This window comes from Palaemon carinicauda, chromosome 11 (assembly GCF_036898095.1).
Source record: "Palaemon carinicauda isolate YSFRI2023 chromosome 11, ASM3689809v2, whole genome shotgun sequence".
Classification (NCBI taxonomy): domain Eukaryota; kingdom Metazoa; phylum Arthropoda; class Malacostraca; order Decapoda; family Palaemonidae; genus Palaemon; species Palaemon carinicauda.
Window position 1 is genome coordinate 92,961,876 of NC_090735.1, and position 15,799 is coordinate 92,977,674.

A 15,799-nucleotide genomic window follows, 5' to 3' on the forward strand; every position below is an offset into this window, starting at 1 on the left:
GGTACGGTGTGAGACACCTGCCGATGAATTCAAGAGCCTACCGCGAGGGCAGGTTAAGGGACGGAGACCACTTCGATCAAATGATTCGCAATGCTTTCCTCAACCGTTTGATGAGGCTGATCAGGAGAGAGAGGGAGAGACGTAACAATTAAAGTCCTCAGCGTCCCGATGTGTGATCGACCGCGTGTGCCTCTAGTTTTTTGTGCCCCCATCTTCTTAACGTAAATATAATTCTCTTTCTTTCTAGTTTGCCAAACCCCCGCTAAAATAGAGTAAAGTTAGTCAAAATGGCGGTGGCCACGATCGTACACATTGAGGCGTCGATGGGCCTCATAGTCGACTTACTGAGGGAAACACAACGTGCATTAGTTGAAACCTACTCTGAATCAGTGTACCAGAATCTGGTCACGGAATTGCAAGAGGAGGTAAGACAGCTAAGAGAGCTGTATAAGAATCAATATGTTAAACTAGAACCTAGTTTAGAAGCCCGAATCAGGCACACGTTGGGAGAAGCTACGCGAGCTTCTACCCTTCTATATAATCGCATTTACAGAGTGAAAGTCGCTCCAACGGGGAATGTTTCCCTCCCCAGATTGAAGCCGCTGCCTCTCCCCACGTTTGAAGGGGAAGTGCAGGAATATGCTTCATATCGAGAGCTCTTTACGATACATGTAGATCGAAGAGCAGATTTAGATGATGTATCTAAATTCACATATCTGTTGGGGACCTTAGGCAGGGAGCCGCTTAGGATCGTAAAATCCCTAAGTGTAACCGCCGCGAACTATAAAATAGCGTTGGATCTTTTAGATAAACAGTATGGTAATGTCCATCAGGCACACGTAATTTTGCACAGAAAGTTGGCTAATGTCTTTTTACCCTCATTAGATCCTGTAGAGCTGAAAAGGTTCCGTTTCGAATTAACGATTATAATTGAGCAAATCAAGAGGCAAAGTAGTAATGATATAGGCCATGGTATGGTCATGAGCCTCATTAATCAAAAGTTGTCGAGCATCTAAGAAAGTGTGACTATACATTAGATGAGTTCTTTGGCGCGATAGATTTCATTATCAGAATGCTCGAGGACGATGCCTTGCAACAAGGAGATAAACTTGAACCTGACAGAGTAGACATCAGTGTAAGAGCGAAGTCAAAACCCGTCCACAATAATTCTTGTCCCTTTTGTAACGAACGGCACCCGCCTCACGGATGCTGCCAAGTAACTGACGTGGCTGCCAGACGTCGCATTTTGCTAAAAAGGGGCCTCTGTTTCAATTACACCAAGTCTGGTCATCGAAGTGATAAATGTCCCATCCCAAACTCTTGTAAAAATTGTAATGCTAACCACCACACAGCCATTTGTGATAATTATAATGCGGGAAGACAACCGCAATCAGTTCCAAGTAATAGTAGTAGTCCGTCTACAACGTCCCGCCCCGTAGTAAATGCGACACCTCGACAGCACGAAACTGCCCCCCGCCCATCTAAAGATAAAGTGGAATCCAAACAGTGCAAAAGTGTAAAGATTGCACAGACGTCCGACGTGGACCTTCCATGTACCATCTTGCCAACGGCTATGGCCGAAGTCAATCATAAACAAGGTAGCAAGCGAGTCCGCTTATTCCTCGATTCAGGAAGCCAAAAGAGCTTCATATCTGCGAAAACCGCGAGACAATTAGGCCTACCGGTGGTAGGAAGGGTAGCATTGAACATAGTTCCGTTTGGCTCCGCAGAAATAAGCGGACAATATGATGTCGTAAGCTGTAGGGTAGAGATGGGAAAAAGAACAGTACGAATGAAGCTGGTGGCATAAGAAAACGTTGACGTCCCAATACATAAAGCTGGTTATGTACAAGTCAGACAGCATCTGTTGAGTAAGGGAGTCACATTAGCCGATCCAGAGAACAAGTCCGATGTGCTGAAAAATGTCCACATTTTAGTAGGGGCTGATTATTTTAGCTACTTCATCATAGGCATCGAGAAGGTTGATGGGATAAATCTTTTCCTGACCCATAATGGTATGTCGCCATATGGGAAAGTGCCGCAGTGGCTATTGGAAGGGAAAAGGATCGAACAGGTGAAAACGCTCAGAGTATGTAAAATTGCGAGTGAACCATACCAGTTTGACGTAGATGAGTGGTGGCGTTTGGACCGTGTTGGCAACGCCCCATCAGAGCAATATACTGTTCGCGAGGCGGAAGCCATGCGAAAGGTGTCGCAAAGTGTTGTGAAGAAACCTGAGGGATATCAGGTTAGCCTACCATTCGGGTCGGATGCTAGGCCAGATATGATCTATCGAAACGCTATAGCGCAGTTAGAATCGTTGCAAACTAAGTTCAGGAAGGACAGGGAATATTTTGATCAATATCAGGGAGTGATAAATAAATATCTTGAAGCAGGCTTTATATCAGTAGTGAAGGAACCTAAGGTTGAAGGGTATTATATGCCGCATTTTGAAATTAAGAAAGATAGCCGCATGACCCCCCTCAGAATCGTGTTCAATGCCTCGGCAAAATCCAAGGGTCATAAATCGTTGAATGAATGCCTCTTACATGGCCCCAATCTGGTAGAATTAGCATATCATTTGCTCATAAGGTTCAGGTTGAACAAATATGCCATGCTAGCCGACATCAGCAAGGCCTTCCACCGTGTCTTGTTAGATCCTCGTGATGCCAAATGCACACGATTTCTTTGGTGCGAGGTAGCAGGTCGAGCGCTCACCTTCGCCTTTAGAGTCATGGTGTTCGGCATCACGGCGAGTCCATTTTTGTTGCAACAAGTTTTAAATTGTCATTTCAAAAGGGATGGTAGGCCAGATTTGGCGAAGTCCTTTTACGTAGATAATTATCTTGGTACTTTCGAGGATCTAGAGAGCATGAGGCAGGAGCATGAGTCTGTCAATAAGATCTTAAAAGGGGCTGGTATGCCTTTAGAAGGGTGGGCGTCCAATCACTTAGCCTTTGATAGTGAAAAGCAGTGGAGTGAGCCGGTGAATGTGAACGTGCTTGGGCTGTGATGGGCCCGGGACGTCGACAGATTGTGTGTGAAAGAAAGTAAGAGAATCAGTGAATTGGGGGAGGGATGGGTACCTACGAAGCGTAGGGTACTCTCCATGTTGGTTTCCATTTACGATCCTCTAGATTTGATAAGCCCATTATTTGTAAGAGGAAAACTTTTCCTCCAACAACTATGGGAGGATAACGTGGGTTGGGATGATGTGTTAAAGAGAGAGAAAGCTAGAGAAGCGAATGAGTTCTTGAGTGAATTGAAAGCGGTGAGTGACATCACATTTCCAAGAACGGTAGGTAAGAAAGGTTTAGAGCTCCATGTATTCACCGATGCCAGCAGTAAGGCATGCGGTGCAGTAGCATATACTAGGGACAATTGCAATGAGGATCACTCCAAGGGGGATGAACAAGTTGACAATTCCCAAGCTAGAACTATTAGCATTGTTGTTAGGCTGCAGATTAGCTAGGACACTCAAAGAGCTGATAGAGCCACAAGAGATAGTCATGTGGACCGACAGCAAGGTCACGTTGGCATGGGTAGCATCTCCCTATGCCAAGGACTACAAGAACATATTTATATCTAACCGAGTGGCGGAGATTGTTTTTCTTCATCAGGTTTGCCGATTCAGTTTAAACCATGTCCCAAGCAAACAGAATCCTGCTGATGTCCTGTCCAGAGGAGCAACGACGCAACAACTGCTAAATAACCCTCTTTGGCAAAATGGTCCAGACTTCTTGAGGACCACGGGAGAGCCTGTTCCGTACGAGGAGGACGATCCCACCCATGAAAACCCCATAGTGGCGGCGGTACAAGAAATGAGGGAGGAAATAAGACCTGTCCCACCAGGAGAGATATGGGAAATTCTACAGAGGGAAGTAGAGTTCCAATTCTTGTTGAGAGTTACTAGGGTAATCCAAAGGTTTACCAGATTAAAACAGCATCCGTTCAGTATTGTTGTCCAACTAGAGCAAAAACATTATTTGACTACAATCTATGCTTACTTGGAGGGCGGAGTCAGACCCCCTCGTGAAGTTACTAATTTTGTCAGACAATTAAATCTAGTGTTAGATGATAAATTAATTTGCACTAGGGGACGAGTGTCCCAAATAGAGGAAATTAAACGTTTAATTCTCTTGCCAGCCAAAAGGGCACTTAGTTAGGGCTTATCTAAGATATTTACACCATTTGCACTTACATTGTGGTGTGAATACACTAATGGGTATCTTTCGACAGAAATGCTGGGCGGCGGGCCTACGTTCCATTGTGAAGCGGACCGTGTGACAGTGTCCGGAATGCGTGCTAGCCTTCCAGCCCCTGTTGAGACAGCCACCACCACCCCCCCTACCGAAGGAAAGGATCACCCTAACGAAGCCCTTTACAGCAGTCGGAGTGGACCACACACGGCCATACAGACGGAAACGCGGCCAGGCTAAATACTGATCGTGACATGCATGACTAGCAGGGCCGTGTACCTCGATTTCTGCCCCTCCTTGGAAGCGGAAGAATTCGTCTTAGCCCTAAGACGATTTTGTGCTACCCATGGTGCTCCATCGTTCATCACATCTGATAATCATCAAACGTTCAAGACTGCCAGCAACCTCCTTCAGGGACTCTATGAAGAGGATGAAGTCCAGCAGTTCCTGAGGAGAACTGGCATAGATTGGCGCTTTCAGATGCCCCGTGGACCTTGGAAAGGTGGGTTCTTCAAGCGCCTGATCGTAGTGACGAAACGTACCCTCCAGATAGCCCTCGGGAAGAAGTACCTGCCAGACGCCCACGAATTAACCCTTGTGAAGGAAGCAGAGGCGGTGGTAAATAACAGGCCTCTAATGTACAGCAGCGACAAGTGCGAGGATGAGGTCTTCACCCCCTCCCATTTGCTGAGAGGACACCCAGTCCACCTCATGGCACCGATCTTGCCAGACGACCACCTCAATGCGACCTTCACCTCCCGGAGGCTTCGTGACAGTTACATAAAACTGACAGACTCTTTGAAGGCCTTCCGAGAGAGGTGGAGAAAGGAGTATTTGAGTGCCCTGAGAGCCCGACACGACTGTCGATCTGGGGAACCTTCCAAGCTGCACCCCGGAGACGTCGTGCTGGACAAGCAAGAAAATAAAAAAAGAGCTACATGGCCCCTTGGACGTGTCGTGGAGACATATCCTGACGACGACGGAGTCGTGCGTTCAGCCAAGGTGTTATTCAAGGATGTCGAGTCCCTGCAAGCTGTTAGCCACCTGGTTCCCCTGGAAATTGCCCCCTCTGATGATGGTGTTGTAGAAGACGACGACGATGACGGAGAAGAGGGTGCGTACAGTTTGCCAGCAGGAATTCCAGGGATCGTTGAGACGTCTGGGGAAAACCAGGAGATGGCTCAGGCTACGACATCTTGATAACCAGCCACAGAGACCTTGGATAATGACGCTAATAGTGATAACAATGCGGTAAGTGAGGCAAGTGAAAGTGAAACCGGATCCGAGACGACGGACGCACGAGGACGTTCCGCACGCCCATTGAGAAGGGCCGCTGCGAAGCACTGAGAGCTGATAGAACGCTTAGTTTGGAGTGAGGATATATAACGCATAGCTGCAAACAGTGAGTGAAAAAGGGAGTGCCCCTTCCGGTAGGTAGGGAGGGTGGAAAGAAGTGAATGTAGGTGCGAATGAATCCACAGAGGTTGGAAGTGCGTCGGGTGTGGAGAACGGGGACAGGATGGTCTCTCGTACTTACCAACCGAGCGTTGTACAGAACCAGGCCCCTCCCTCTTGTTCCCCCTAAAGTAATTGCCAAGGTGTGGCAGTGTGGGAAGGGTGATTCCATTGATATGATTAAGGGCAGATTGCCTTATGATTGGATTGTTGTATGTATTATATGTCTGGGTACATTTTTTATTGCCATTCTTGTGTATATATACATTGCTTATTGATCGTTGTAGGCCCATTGCCTACTTGCCTTTCTATTTGAATAGTTCATGTATGTATCATATGTCTGGGTACATTTTTTATTGCTATTCTTGTGTATATATACATTGCTTATTGAACGTTGTAGGCCCATTGCCTACTTGCCTTTCTATTTGAATAGTTCATGTATGTATTATATGTCTGGGTACATTTTTTTTATTACCATTCTTGTGTACACCTGTAAGAGTTGATTGCCCCGGGGTAATATTGCTGTTGATGTACATTGTGTATACTCTGTTAGAGTCGTTGTGGAGCGCTACGCAACGAGCCTAACGGAGTCTTGGAGTGGTTACTCCTCCCCCGAGTCCAGTCTTGCCTAATTGACCGACGTTTCACCGCCCCTTTATTTCGGGTGTGGAGGATGTCGGGAGTTTCGAACTGATCATTCAAAAGTCCCGCCATTTAACTCCACAAACATTACGTTAAATTGAGCTAAGATTGGAAGATCTTGCGGGCGTTGCTGCTAATGACTATGGTCCAATACGTGACGGTATTGGGGCATAAAATTTAACCACCTGTTGGGGAAGGAGCGGGTGTCAGAGAAACTAAGTATTTGTTATTTACGAATCACAAAATTCATCTCGTATTGTTGCACCACGATAAGAATATCAATGTATATGTTTAGAGCCAAGGACTCTCTAGTTTGGTGGATTACAGCAAATTATGGCCTTCAGCCGAAGCATTAAGCTCACCCTTCGATCTGAAGTAAGACTTTAACAGTTTCTCCGTCTTGTGGTCGATAAAGAAGCTTTATCAGACCCCTTATGAATAAATAACGTAAGACTTCCCTCCCCTCTCCCAAGGACACTTTAGTTATCGCGGGAGATCGAAGTTTTCTTCGGAGCTGCCCAGAGCTACGGTCGTCCTCTCTGCCTATCTCCCCCAAACAAGTAAGTTCATCTAATTGTTACTCTCTCTGTCTCCGCTGCAAACCGCGTGAAACCAGGTTGGTTCCCCCTAGTGTTTTTCTGAGTACGAAGTGTAATTTATATCTGTCTGTAACTTTGTGATCCCAGTGATTGGGGATTAGATTTATTTACCAAAATACGTCAGAGAACCTTGGTAGGTGTTCTACCAAGGTATTATATTGAAATTGAGTGTATTTAGTTCTTATTTTAGTCCGACGTGGACCTAGTGCCCCACGGGCACATGTTACAGACCCCTAAAGGAGATGGTTTCATTTATCAATTAGTTCAAATGTTTTAGTGTAATTTCCTTGTTAAATAGTTATTTTTGTAATAAATTTGTAAAGTGTATTCATATTTTATTGAATCCTGGACAGTTTTGGGAGGCTAACCTCTTCAAGGTCTTGTTATCGGCCCACAACATCGGGCCTAGAATATTAATTGTAATAAGTCGGAGAAAAATTCACGACAGGTATAATTCCTGAATAGGAAACAACTTCCGGATGAATCTATTGAAAACTATGCACGTGCATTAAATGACTTGTGCTCAAATTGCAATTATAAAGATTGCTGTCGGGACAGGTCTCTGCGAGATGCATTTGTGAGTGGCTTAAGGTCTGCCAGCATTCTGAGTGGTTTGTTACAAGACTGTGAAAGCAAGTCATTAATCGAGTGTGCTGAGAAGGCGAAACTACTGGCAACATTTTCCGCTGATGCTCAGGATATAAAGCCAGAATGCAATCATCACACAAGCTATAAAGTTACTGAACATAGCGCTAAAGGTATTAAAAAGGTACCTACTTCATATATTTGCATAAGGTGTGGTCAGCAAGCAAATCATTTTGCTAATGATTGTTTTGCCATGAAACTGAAATGCATGAAATGCCAGAAAACAGGTCACCTTGCTAGGTGTTGCAAATCCACTGCAAAGTCATTGCATGCAATCTCTGAAGCAACTCCGAGGGATGCAGCAACGACCCAGGGAGATGTGGCAACGCAGCATAAGGGGATGGCACGCTGTGACCAGATGGATGATGATGTTAGTGTCATAGAAGACAGCTGTGAATGTTCTCAGCGAAGGGTAAATTCTTTTTTAGAATAAACTCCACTGTGCCTATGTCTGATTCACCATATATGTTGAGCTGTTTTATTAACAATCAGAAAGTCGATTTTGAAATTGATAGTGGAAGTCATGTGTCTACAATATGTCAAAGTGATGCAGCCAGAGCCCGTGTTGTTATTTCTCCAACAAAACACCGTGTTCGTGAATACAGTGAAAATGCTATAAATTTATGTGGTGAAGCTTATGTAAATGTGACTTATGGTCACAAAATGTTGAAACAAATTCTTAATTGTAAATTCCAGTAATGTTAATTTGTTGGGTAGGGATTTATGTCAAAAGATAGATATTGTCTGAATTCAAAACATATTTACGTGATGAATTTCAATCTGACGTCAAACATACTGTCTCCTTAAATGTCATGCCTGATGCAAGGCCAATTTTTGCAAGAGCTCGACCTGTTCCATTGCGTTTACGAAGTAAGGTAGAAGAAAAACTTGACAGGTTAATTGCTAGTGGTAAGATATCTAAGGTATATTCCAGTGATTGGGCTTCACCCACAGTTAATGTCATGAAGAATGAGAATCACATTCGAATATGTGGGGATTTTTCAGTTACAGTCAATAAATTCCTTGATCCAGTACAGACTCCAATACCCTCTATTGACGAGGTCATTGCACAAGTAGGCTCTGCAACAGTTTTCTCTAAAACTGATTTGTCACATGCATTTTTACAGTTGCCATTAGATGAAGAATCTAAGAAATATACAACAATTAACACTTGTGAAGGGTTGTATCGATACAATTACTTCCCATTTGGCTTACGGGCTAGTCCCGGTATATTCCAGTCATTTATGTTGCAGTTACTGAATGACATTAATAATTTGATTATTTACCAGGATGATCTACTTATTTTGTCTCCTATTGTTGATGAGCATATTGTTACCTTGAGGAAAGTATTAAAAACTCTTCAGGATGCTGGTATCAAAGTTAATAACAATAAATGTTCCTTTTTTTTACAAAGGAGGTGCATTATTTAGGGCATATATTCAATAATAAGGGGGTGCATACTGACCCTGGAAAAGTTCGTTCCATCGTTGATGCCCCTGCGCCCAAAGATTTAAAGCAATTGCAAGCATTCTTGGGACTGTGTAACTATTATAAACGGTTTATTCCTAAATTCACTGACGAGTTTGCTCCATTGTATAGATTATTGCATAAAAATGCAAGATTTGTATGGAATCAAGAACAACAGAAGTGCTTTGATACTGTTAGGTTATTGTTCACATCTCATAGGGCTCTGCAATTGTTTAATCCAGGTTATGAAACCTTGTTGGAAACAAACAGTTCAGGATATGGAATTGCTGCTGTACTGATGCAACGTAAAGATATGCACTCTCAGTGGCTGCCTGTAATATTTGCCTCACGTACTCTGAGCAATGCGGAACGTAATTACTCAAATCTTGAAAGAGAAGCATTGTCTGTAGTGTTTGGGTGTGAAAAATTCAGAGAATTGCTTCTTGGTTCAAAATTCATCATTAGGAATGATCAACAACCTTTGCGTAAATTGTTCTCCCATACAGCAGGCGTACTTTTCACATGTTCTGCTAGGTTACAGCGTTGGTATTTAAGACTATCTCAGTTTAATTATTGTTTTGAATATTCAAAAGGCTCAGATAATGTTAACAGTGATTGTTTAAGTAGACTGCCTCTACCTGAATATGGTCATGATTGTGAGCCATATGAACTAATCTTTACTGTGAATTCCCTGTCAGATATGAATATAACCTGTGTTGAAATTCAGAAGGAGACAGATAAGGATAAAAATTTATCTGAATTGAAACATTGTCTAAAATACGGAGTTCCTATCAATGCTAAGTCTAAGTTGTTGGCATATAAGAACGTTCTGAAGGGTATGTCCATTATGAAAGGCTGCCTTTTGTATCAGAATCGTGTTTTAATTCCTCATTCTGTACGGCAAATAGTATTAGAGAAATTTCATGTAGGCCATCCAGGAATATGTAATATGAAGGCTTTAGTGCGCTCTCTTATCTGGTACCCTAACATTGATCATGATGTTGAAAGGCTGGTTAAAAATTGTGAGTTGTGTCAGTCTGTTCAAGCAAGACCAAGTAAAAATCAACATGTAATATGGCCTACTCCACCAAGGCCATGGTCTCATGTTCATATAGACCATTTTTTTCTATGAATCTCATACATGTCTTATTGTTGTAGATGCGCTTAGTAAGTATATGGAAGTGAAAATAGTGCATAGTACGAGTGCAAATGAAACAATTGACGCTTTGCGTTTGGTGTTTTCACGTAATGGGTTGTGTGACACACTCCTATCAGATAATGCTTCATGTTTCACCAAAAGTGAATTTGAACAGTTTCTGGAGAACAATGGTATTATCCATATAACTCCTCCTCCTTATTCACCACCAAGTAATGGTCAAGCAGAGAGGGGGGTAAGGGTTGTAAAAGAATTTCTTAAGAAATACCAAAGTGGTGAATCATTCAAAACACGCTTGGCTCAAGTTTTATTCCATTATCGTACTGTTCCACATTCTGTTACTAACATTCCCCCATCAGTGTCCCTGAATAATAGAAATTTTGTATCGGTCAAAGATAAAATAAACCCTAAATACACTGCTAATAAACCATCTTGTGAATTCAAACAAATTACTAAATTTGAGGTAGGTGATAAAGTTCTGGCACTTAACTTGAGAGATGGTCCAAAATGGTTTCAAGGTGAAATTGTTCAGAAACTAGGTGTAAATGTGTATAATGTTCATGTTCAGGAATTAGATGTCATATGGAAACGACACTGTAATCAACTATTGTCAATTATAGGTTCAGAACCAAAGAACAGTATCAGTAATGAGTCCAGTTGTGTATCATCCTATGATAAATTACCTTCTCAGCAACAAGTAGTACAACCTTATGTTTCTGTTGAGTCCCCTTCCAATGTTTCGCCTCACAATAACATAAGTGTACCAGCTATTGGGGTTTCTGATGATATTCCTGTAACAGATGTTACTCCTATCAGACGCTCAACTAGAAATAGAAAACCTGTGATACATTATGGTTATGATGAATACTAGAGATGTTATGGTGTGTTATTGTAGATGATTACCAAGGTTATTTTTCTATTATGATATCGGCTTATTTTGTTTTCATTTAGAGAGGAGCAATTGTTATATATTACTTTAGTTGATCTTAACTTATGATCAATTCCATTTTCTGTTATTGTAGTGACGTTTTCATTACGTCATGACTCCAGCCATTGGGCAGTTGAATTTAAAATCAAGTCAGTCAGTGACTCAGTGTCTGCCTCTGTGTACTAGAGAATACATTTCTTTTCAAGAACTCGTCTTTTCATTTCCTTTTTCTGCATGCATCTTTACAGAGAATAACTAAAATAGAATTAAAGCAGGAATATTACAATAAACAAGAACTTTATGGCCAATTAAGAGAGACAAAACTGCCATCATTACTCTAGAGAAATGACTTGGAGCATTTTTAACACCCAAAGGAAGAAAATTAAACTGAAATAGTTGATCATTAGCTATAAATGCCATTTTACATTTACTGTCCTCCTGAATAGGTATTTGATAGTATCCAGATTTTAAATCAACATATTTACTATCCCGTACTTTCACAAGTAATTCTTCGATCGAGGGCAATGGAAATGCATTATCCTTAGTGACTGCTTTCAACTTCCTATAATCAACACACAATCTTACCGAGCCATCCTTTTTCCTAACAGCTACAATTGGAGAAGCCCAGGGGGATTCGCTCTCCTCGATTATCCCTTGTTCCCTTAATTTATTAATTTCCCTTTCTATCTCAACCTGGAAATGAATGGGTACCTTATAAGGCCTTGATCTGACTGGCTCAGCCTGCCCAGTTTCAATGCTAAAGGGAAATCGATCAATCCTACCGGGTGGCTCATCTCCAATTGCAATTACATCGGAATAATTATTGACAATGTCACTAACTACAGGTTGATATTCTGACGCACATAGTTTTCGCGCTTGCATAGTCAAATTCTGAGTGTGTTCGTCTATGCGGGCTGGAGTTGTGGCTTCCAACATCCCATTGTAAGCAATTTCACATAACTCTAATTCACACACAGAATCACTTTCTAACACAACTCTTTTTTTTGACAAATTAACTATTGTTATATCAGCTCTGTTATCTTTAATTTCTGTCAAGCCCTCTAATATCATATGGGCCCAATTGTCATGAGGTTTAACAACGACCTTGGTTCCTTCCGCAAGAGGGCGACACGGGTCACTGATATGCCCGTAATTGTCTGGGGAGACAACACTTCTCTCTCAGGTACAGCTGTTACTTTACTTACATGTCTCTCCAAGCCCACACACGCAATTACCCCCTCATGACTTTCTATCGGCAAAATGTACCCTCCTGCTTTTACTGTTATTGTATCTTTTTCCCCCAAAATGCATATTTGATTATTACAGATAAAATCAATTCCTAAAATAGCCTCAATTCCTGAAATTCCCAAGGTGGGCAAGACAAAAAAATCATGTGTAAACTTCACAGACCCCACCTTAAAGTTGACGAATGTTGTATGGTTTATGTGTAGCTTATTTCCTCCTGGTGTGTTAAGAGTGATGGATGCCGCCGACTGTAGTGGGTTTGAGGAGAATCTTTTTTCAATCAGTGAAACGCTGGCTCCTGTGTCGATCAGCGCTTGAATGGATTTATCTGGCAGGTCAATCCTAACTGCTAACATTCCTAGACGGCCCTTACGAGATATGGGGCACGGGCCAATGACCTCAGCTAAAATGCCGCTGCTCCCTAGTGCTGCGGGGTGAGGTTCGGGGTACCGATGGAGTTCCCAGTGCCTGCTCTGTCACGTCCGACGTCACCTCTCCCTCGGCTACTGCTTGTGACGTCATGTGGGGGGCCATTGAACTCCCTCGTCTCCCTCTTCCTCTGTTTCATTTTCCTCGGATGTTGGGCAGGGGGAGGTGTACATGTGCCACAGCCCGTCCGTCATGAGCATTTTTTGCTGCGCATTCTCAAGACAGATGACCGTAGGCCTGACAAGTTTAACAGCGGGGATATCCTTGGGTGGGGCACTTCACTCGTCGGTGCCCCTTTCCTCCACACTGCCAACACCTAATTTGCTGACTGCGTTCCCCCTTACCTCTCTTCGGGGGTCGAGTGCCTCTCATGGTGGGGTAGCAACCTGTTCAAACATTCCTTTCATAGTTTTGTGCAGTATACTCTTTAGTTCTTTCATTTCTTTTTCTTTTATTACACCCTATGTATTAATACTTGCAAACATTGTAGGTACTACCACTGTCTCATAGATCTCTATTCTTACTAGCAATGCTAATTCTCCTACTCTGTTACTGTCTCCATACTTCCTAACTTCTTGTACCATGTATTTTATTTTTGCTTACCTTTTCCTTATGCTGAGAGTATGGTTTCCTTTAGCACAGGTCACACAAATTGCCTTATCCAGATTAATTTCTCTGATATAAGACTGTGAGCCATTTCCTTCTATAATTCTTAGTTTTTTCTCATTCTTTTTTTTCGACAGTTTCTTCTATATTTTTTCCATAATTCATTTCTAGATTTCTTTTTTTCGGGGTCCTTTTCAATCAACTTATTTCGTCAACTTTCATCCCATATTTATTACAGATTACTTCTATGCTCTTACTCCAGCACTATTCATAAGGGTTCCTCAATTGATCCTCAATTATCTCTCTTATTGATCTTTTTTTTTATCTGAGTTTATGATATTATAGCAGACCATTAATTCTTTTATATTCTATTCTACAAGACACTGGCCATATTCCTGTTTCTGCAAGTATGCCCCAATATGGGGTACTTTCAGATTGTACATACATATTCCTTATTATTCTATATTGAAGGTTTTCCAGATCTTTCATATCTTTGTCCCTTATTACATACCAGGTCTCCACGTTGGCAAATATTGTTGGTACTACAACTGTTTCATATATTTTCTTTCTCACTTCCAATATAATTTTTCTTACTTTTCTCATATATGCGACTCTGGCTTTTTTTCCTTTTTTTTTTTTACTGATACTCAAATCTTTGTTTCCCTTCTATGTGTACTGTACCAACTGTGTGTCACACAATCGTACATAATTCATTTTGTGTATATATTATGCTTGTACCTTCGCTCTTCCCTCGCACTAAAATGAACCAGATTAAACATGTCTGCTATTTTCCTCTGTAACAGTGTCTGTTTTTCAAACATGAAAATTCTTGTTGCTTTGAGCTTTTGTATATAAAGGAGAGTGTTCTATAATAAATTTACTCAGTTGCTTTCACATTGTCTTTGAGTCACAACTTTCTCTCGGCTCGTCACATTAGTGACCCCGAAAGTCGACTCGCTCCTCCCGCCTTCCACCCCACCTCGCCCCTCCATCGTTGGTACTATGGCAGACTCTACGGAAGTTGGCGCTACGGCTGCTCCATTGAAACTTTCATCGTTCACCAGCGGAGAGGCGTTTGCTTGGTTTCAGCGCACAGAAGTCCAGTTTTGCATCAAGGGCGTGACTCGCTCAACCACCAAAGCAGATTATGTTCTCGCGGCGATTCCCGAGGACACCTTCCCGGAAATATCCGACTGGCTTTGTGAACAAGGAGACACCCCAATAGTGTATGACGCCCTCAAAACATATCTTCTGCAGCAGTACTCGCCGTCGCCAGCCGCCCGTACAGCAAAGCTTTTTCAGCTCTCGCAACAACCGTTGGGGGACCAAAGGGCTTCGCTTGCCCTCAGGGAAATGACCAGTATCACTCGCCTGCAAACTGCTGCAGACGGCTCTCCTCGTGAGGTAAACCTACTTCGTGCCCTTTGGATACGCCGCTTACCCAGACCTATACGCGCTGCCATACCCGATGTCGATAGTTTACCCATAAAGGACTTGATGACCAAAGCCAACGCCCTTATGGACAGCCACTTCAAGACCTCCATCAACGCCTCCTCCCCTGACGAAGAGGAGGCCTATTCAACGTCAACCGAACCTGACGTGAAAAGTCATAGGACATACATGCCTACCCCGTGACGTGCCGAATCGGCGACAAAGCCACCCACCACCCACCACTCGCTTGCGCCCCAAGCAACGACTTCTACAGCCACTTACTACCTCCCATCCGCCGCTGTTTTGCTACTACCACTTCAGATTCGGGGCAACCGTGAAGAAATGTGCCAAGGATTGTCAGTGGCCAAAAAACGTGTAAGTAGGCCATCGCTCATAGCGGTGGCCTCCCGTGTTTCTAATCTTTTCTTTTTACATGATGCAGGAACGGGCGTGCGATTTTTTGGTAGACACGGTTGCTTGTCGTTCTCTTTTTCCAGGGGAACTCTTCAGGACACGATGTAGTCTGTCTATTTCTGCCGATGTCCGCTTGGTAGCTGCCAACGGATCTGCGATACCCACCTACGGTTACGAGAACCTCACATTATCGTTCGTAAACGGTTAATTTAATTGGAATATTCTCGTTGCTGACGTCACATTGCCAATCCTCGGTGCGGATTTCCTCTCTCATTTCTACCTTCTGGTCAATGTCACCCACTGACGATTGGTCAACGCAGACTCGTACTTATCGACACCTCTTCAACCCGCCCCCTCCAACCTCACTCTCCACATCAGCGCACCCACGGATGCCTACGCCCTCCCCCTGACGTCGTACCTGGAAGTTTTCCGTCCAGAACTATGCCAAACGCCCACGGCTCCTGCCAAGCACGGTATTTATCACCATATCGAGACGACGGCAACCCCAGTCTTCGCAAAATTCAGACGTCTGGCACCGGAACGATTGGCAGCCACCAAACAGACGTTCGCCGAAATGGAGGAA

General features: G+C 43.1%; 3 protein-coding genes across 3 annotated transcripts; all 3 read left to right on the forward strand.

The window, feature by feature from the left end:
• The first annotated feature begins 287 nt into the window (after nucleotides 1-287).
• LOC137649385 (uncharacterized) lies at nucleotides 288-1,016 on the forward strand. The gene has a single exon (XM_068382368.1). The coding sequence runs from the start codon at nucleotides 288-290 to the stop codon at nucleotides 1,014-1,016; it is 729 nt and encodes a 242-aa protein (XP_068238469.1).
• Nucleotides 1,017-2,284: 1,268 nt separating this feature from the next.
• Nucleotides 2,285-3,013, forward strand: LOC137649386 (uncharacterized). The gene has a single exon (XM_068382369.1). It carries the CDS (start codon nucleotides 2,285-2,287, stop codon nucleotides 3,011-3,013), a length of 729 nt encoding a protein of 242 aa, XP_068238470.1.
• Nucleotides 3,014-5,424: 2,411 nt separating this feature from the next.
• On the forward strand, nucleotides 5,425-8,239 carry LOC137649387 (uncharacterized). Its single transcript, XM_068382370.1, has 3 exons — nucleotides 5,425-5,450; nucleotides 7,454-7,910; nucleotides 8,033-8,239. Exons 1-3 carry the CDS (start codon nucleotides 5,425-5,427, stop codon nucleotides 8,237-8,239), a joined length of 690 nt encoding a protein of 229 aa, XP_068238471.1.
• The last annotated feature ends 7,560 nt before the right edge of the window (nucleotides 8,240-15,799 follow it).

Coding starts and splice junctions, on each gene's coding strand:
- LOC137649385 (XM_068382368.1), top strand. CDS start 288: ATGGCGGTGGCCACGATCGTACACATTGAGGCGTCGATGGGCCTCATA.
- LOC137649386 (XM_068382369.1), top strand. CDS start 2,285: ATGATCTATCGAAACGCTATAGCGCAGTTAGAATCGTTGCAAACTAAG.
- LOC137649387 (XM_068382370.1), top strand. CDS start 5,425: ATGACGCTAATAGTGATAACAATGCG. Junction 5,451..7,453: donor CTAATAGTGATAACAATGCG/GTAAGTGAGGCA, acceptor CTGTCGGGACAG/GTCTCTGCGAGATGCATTTG. Junction 7,911..8,032: donor GTGACCAGATGGATGATGAT/GTTAGTGTCATA, acceptor ATTAACAATCAG/AAAGTCGATTTTGAAATTGA.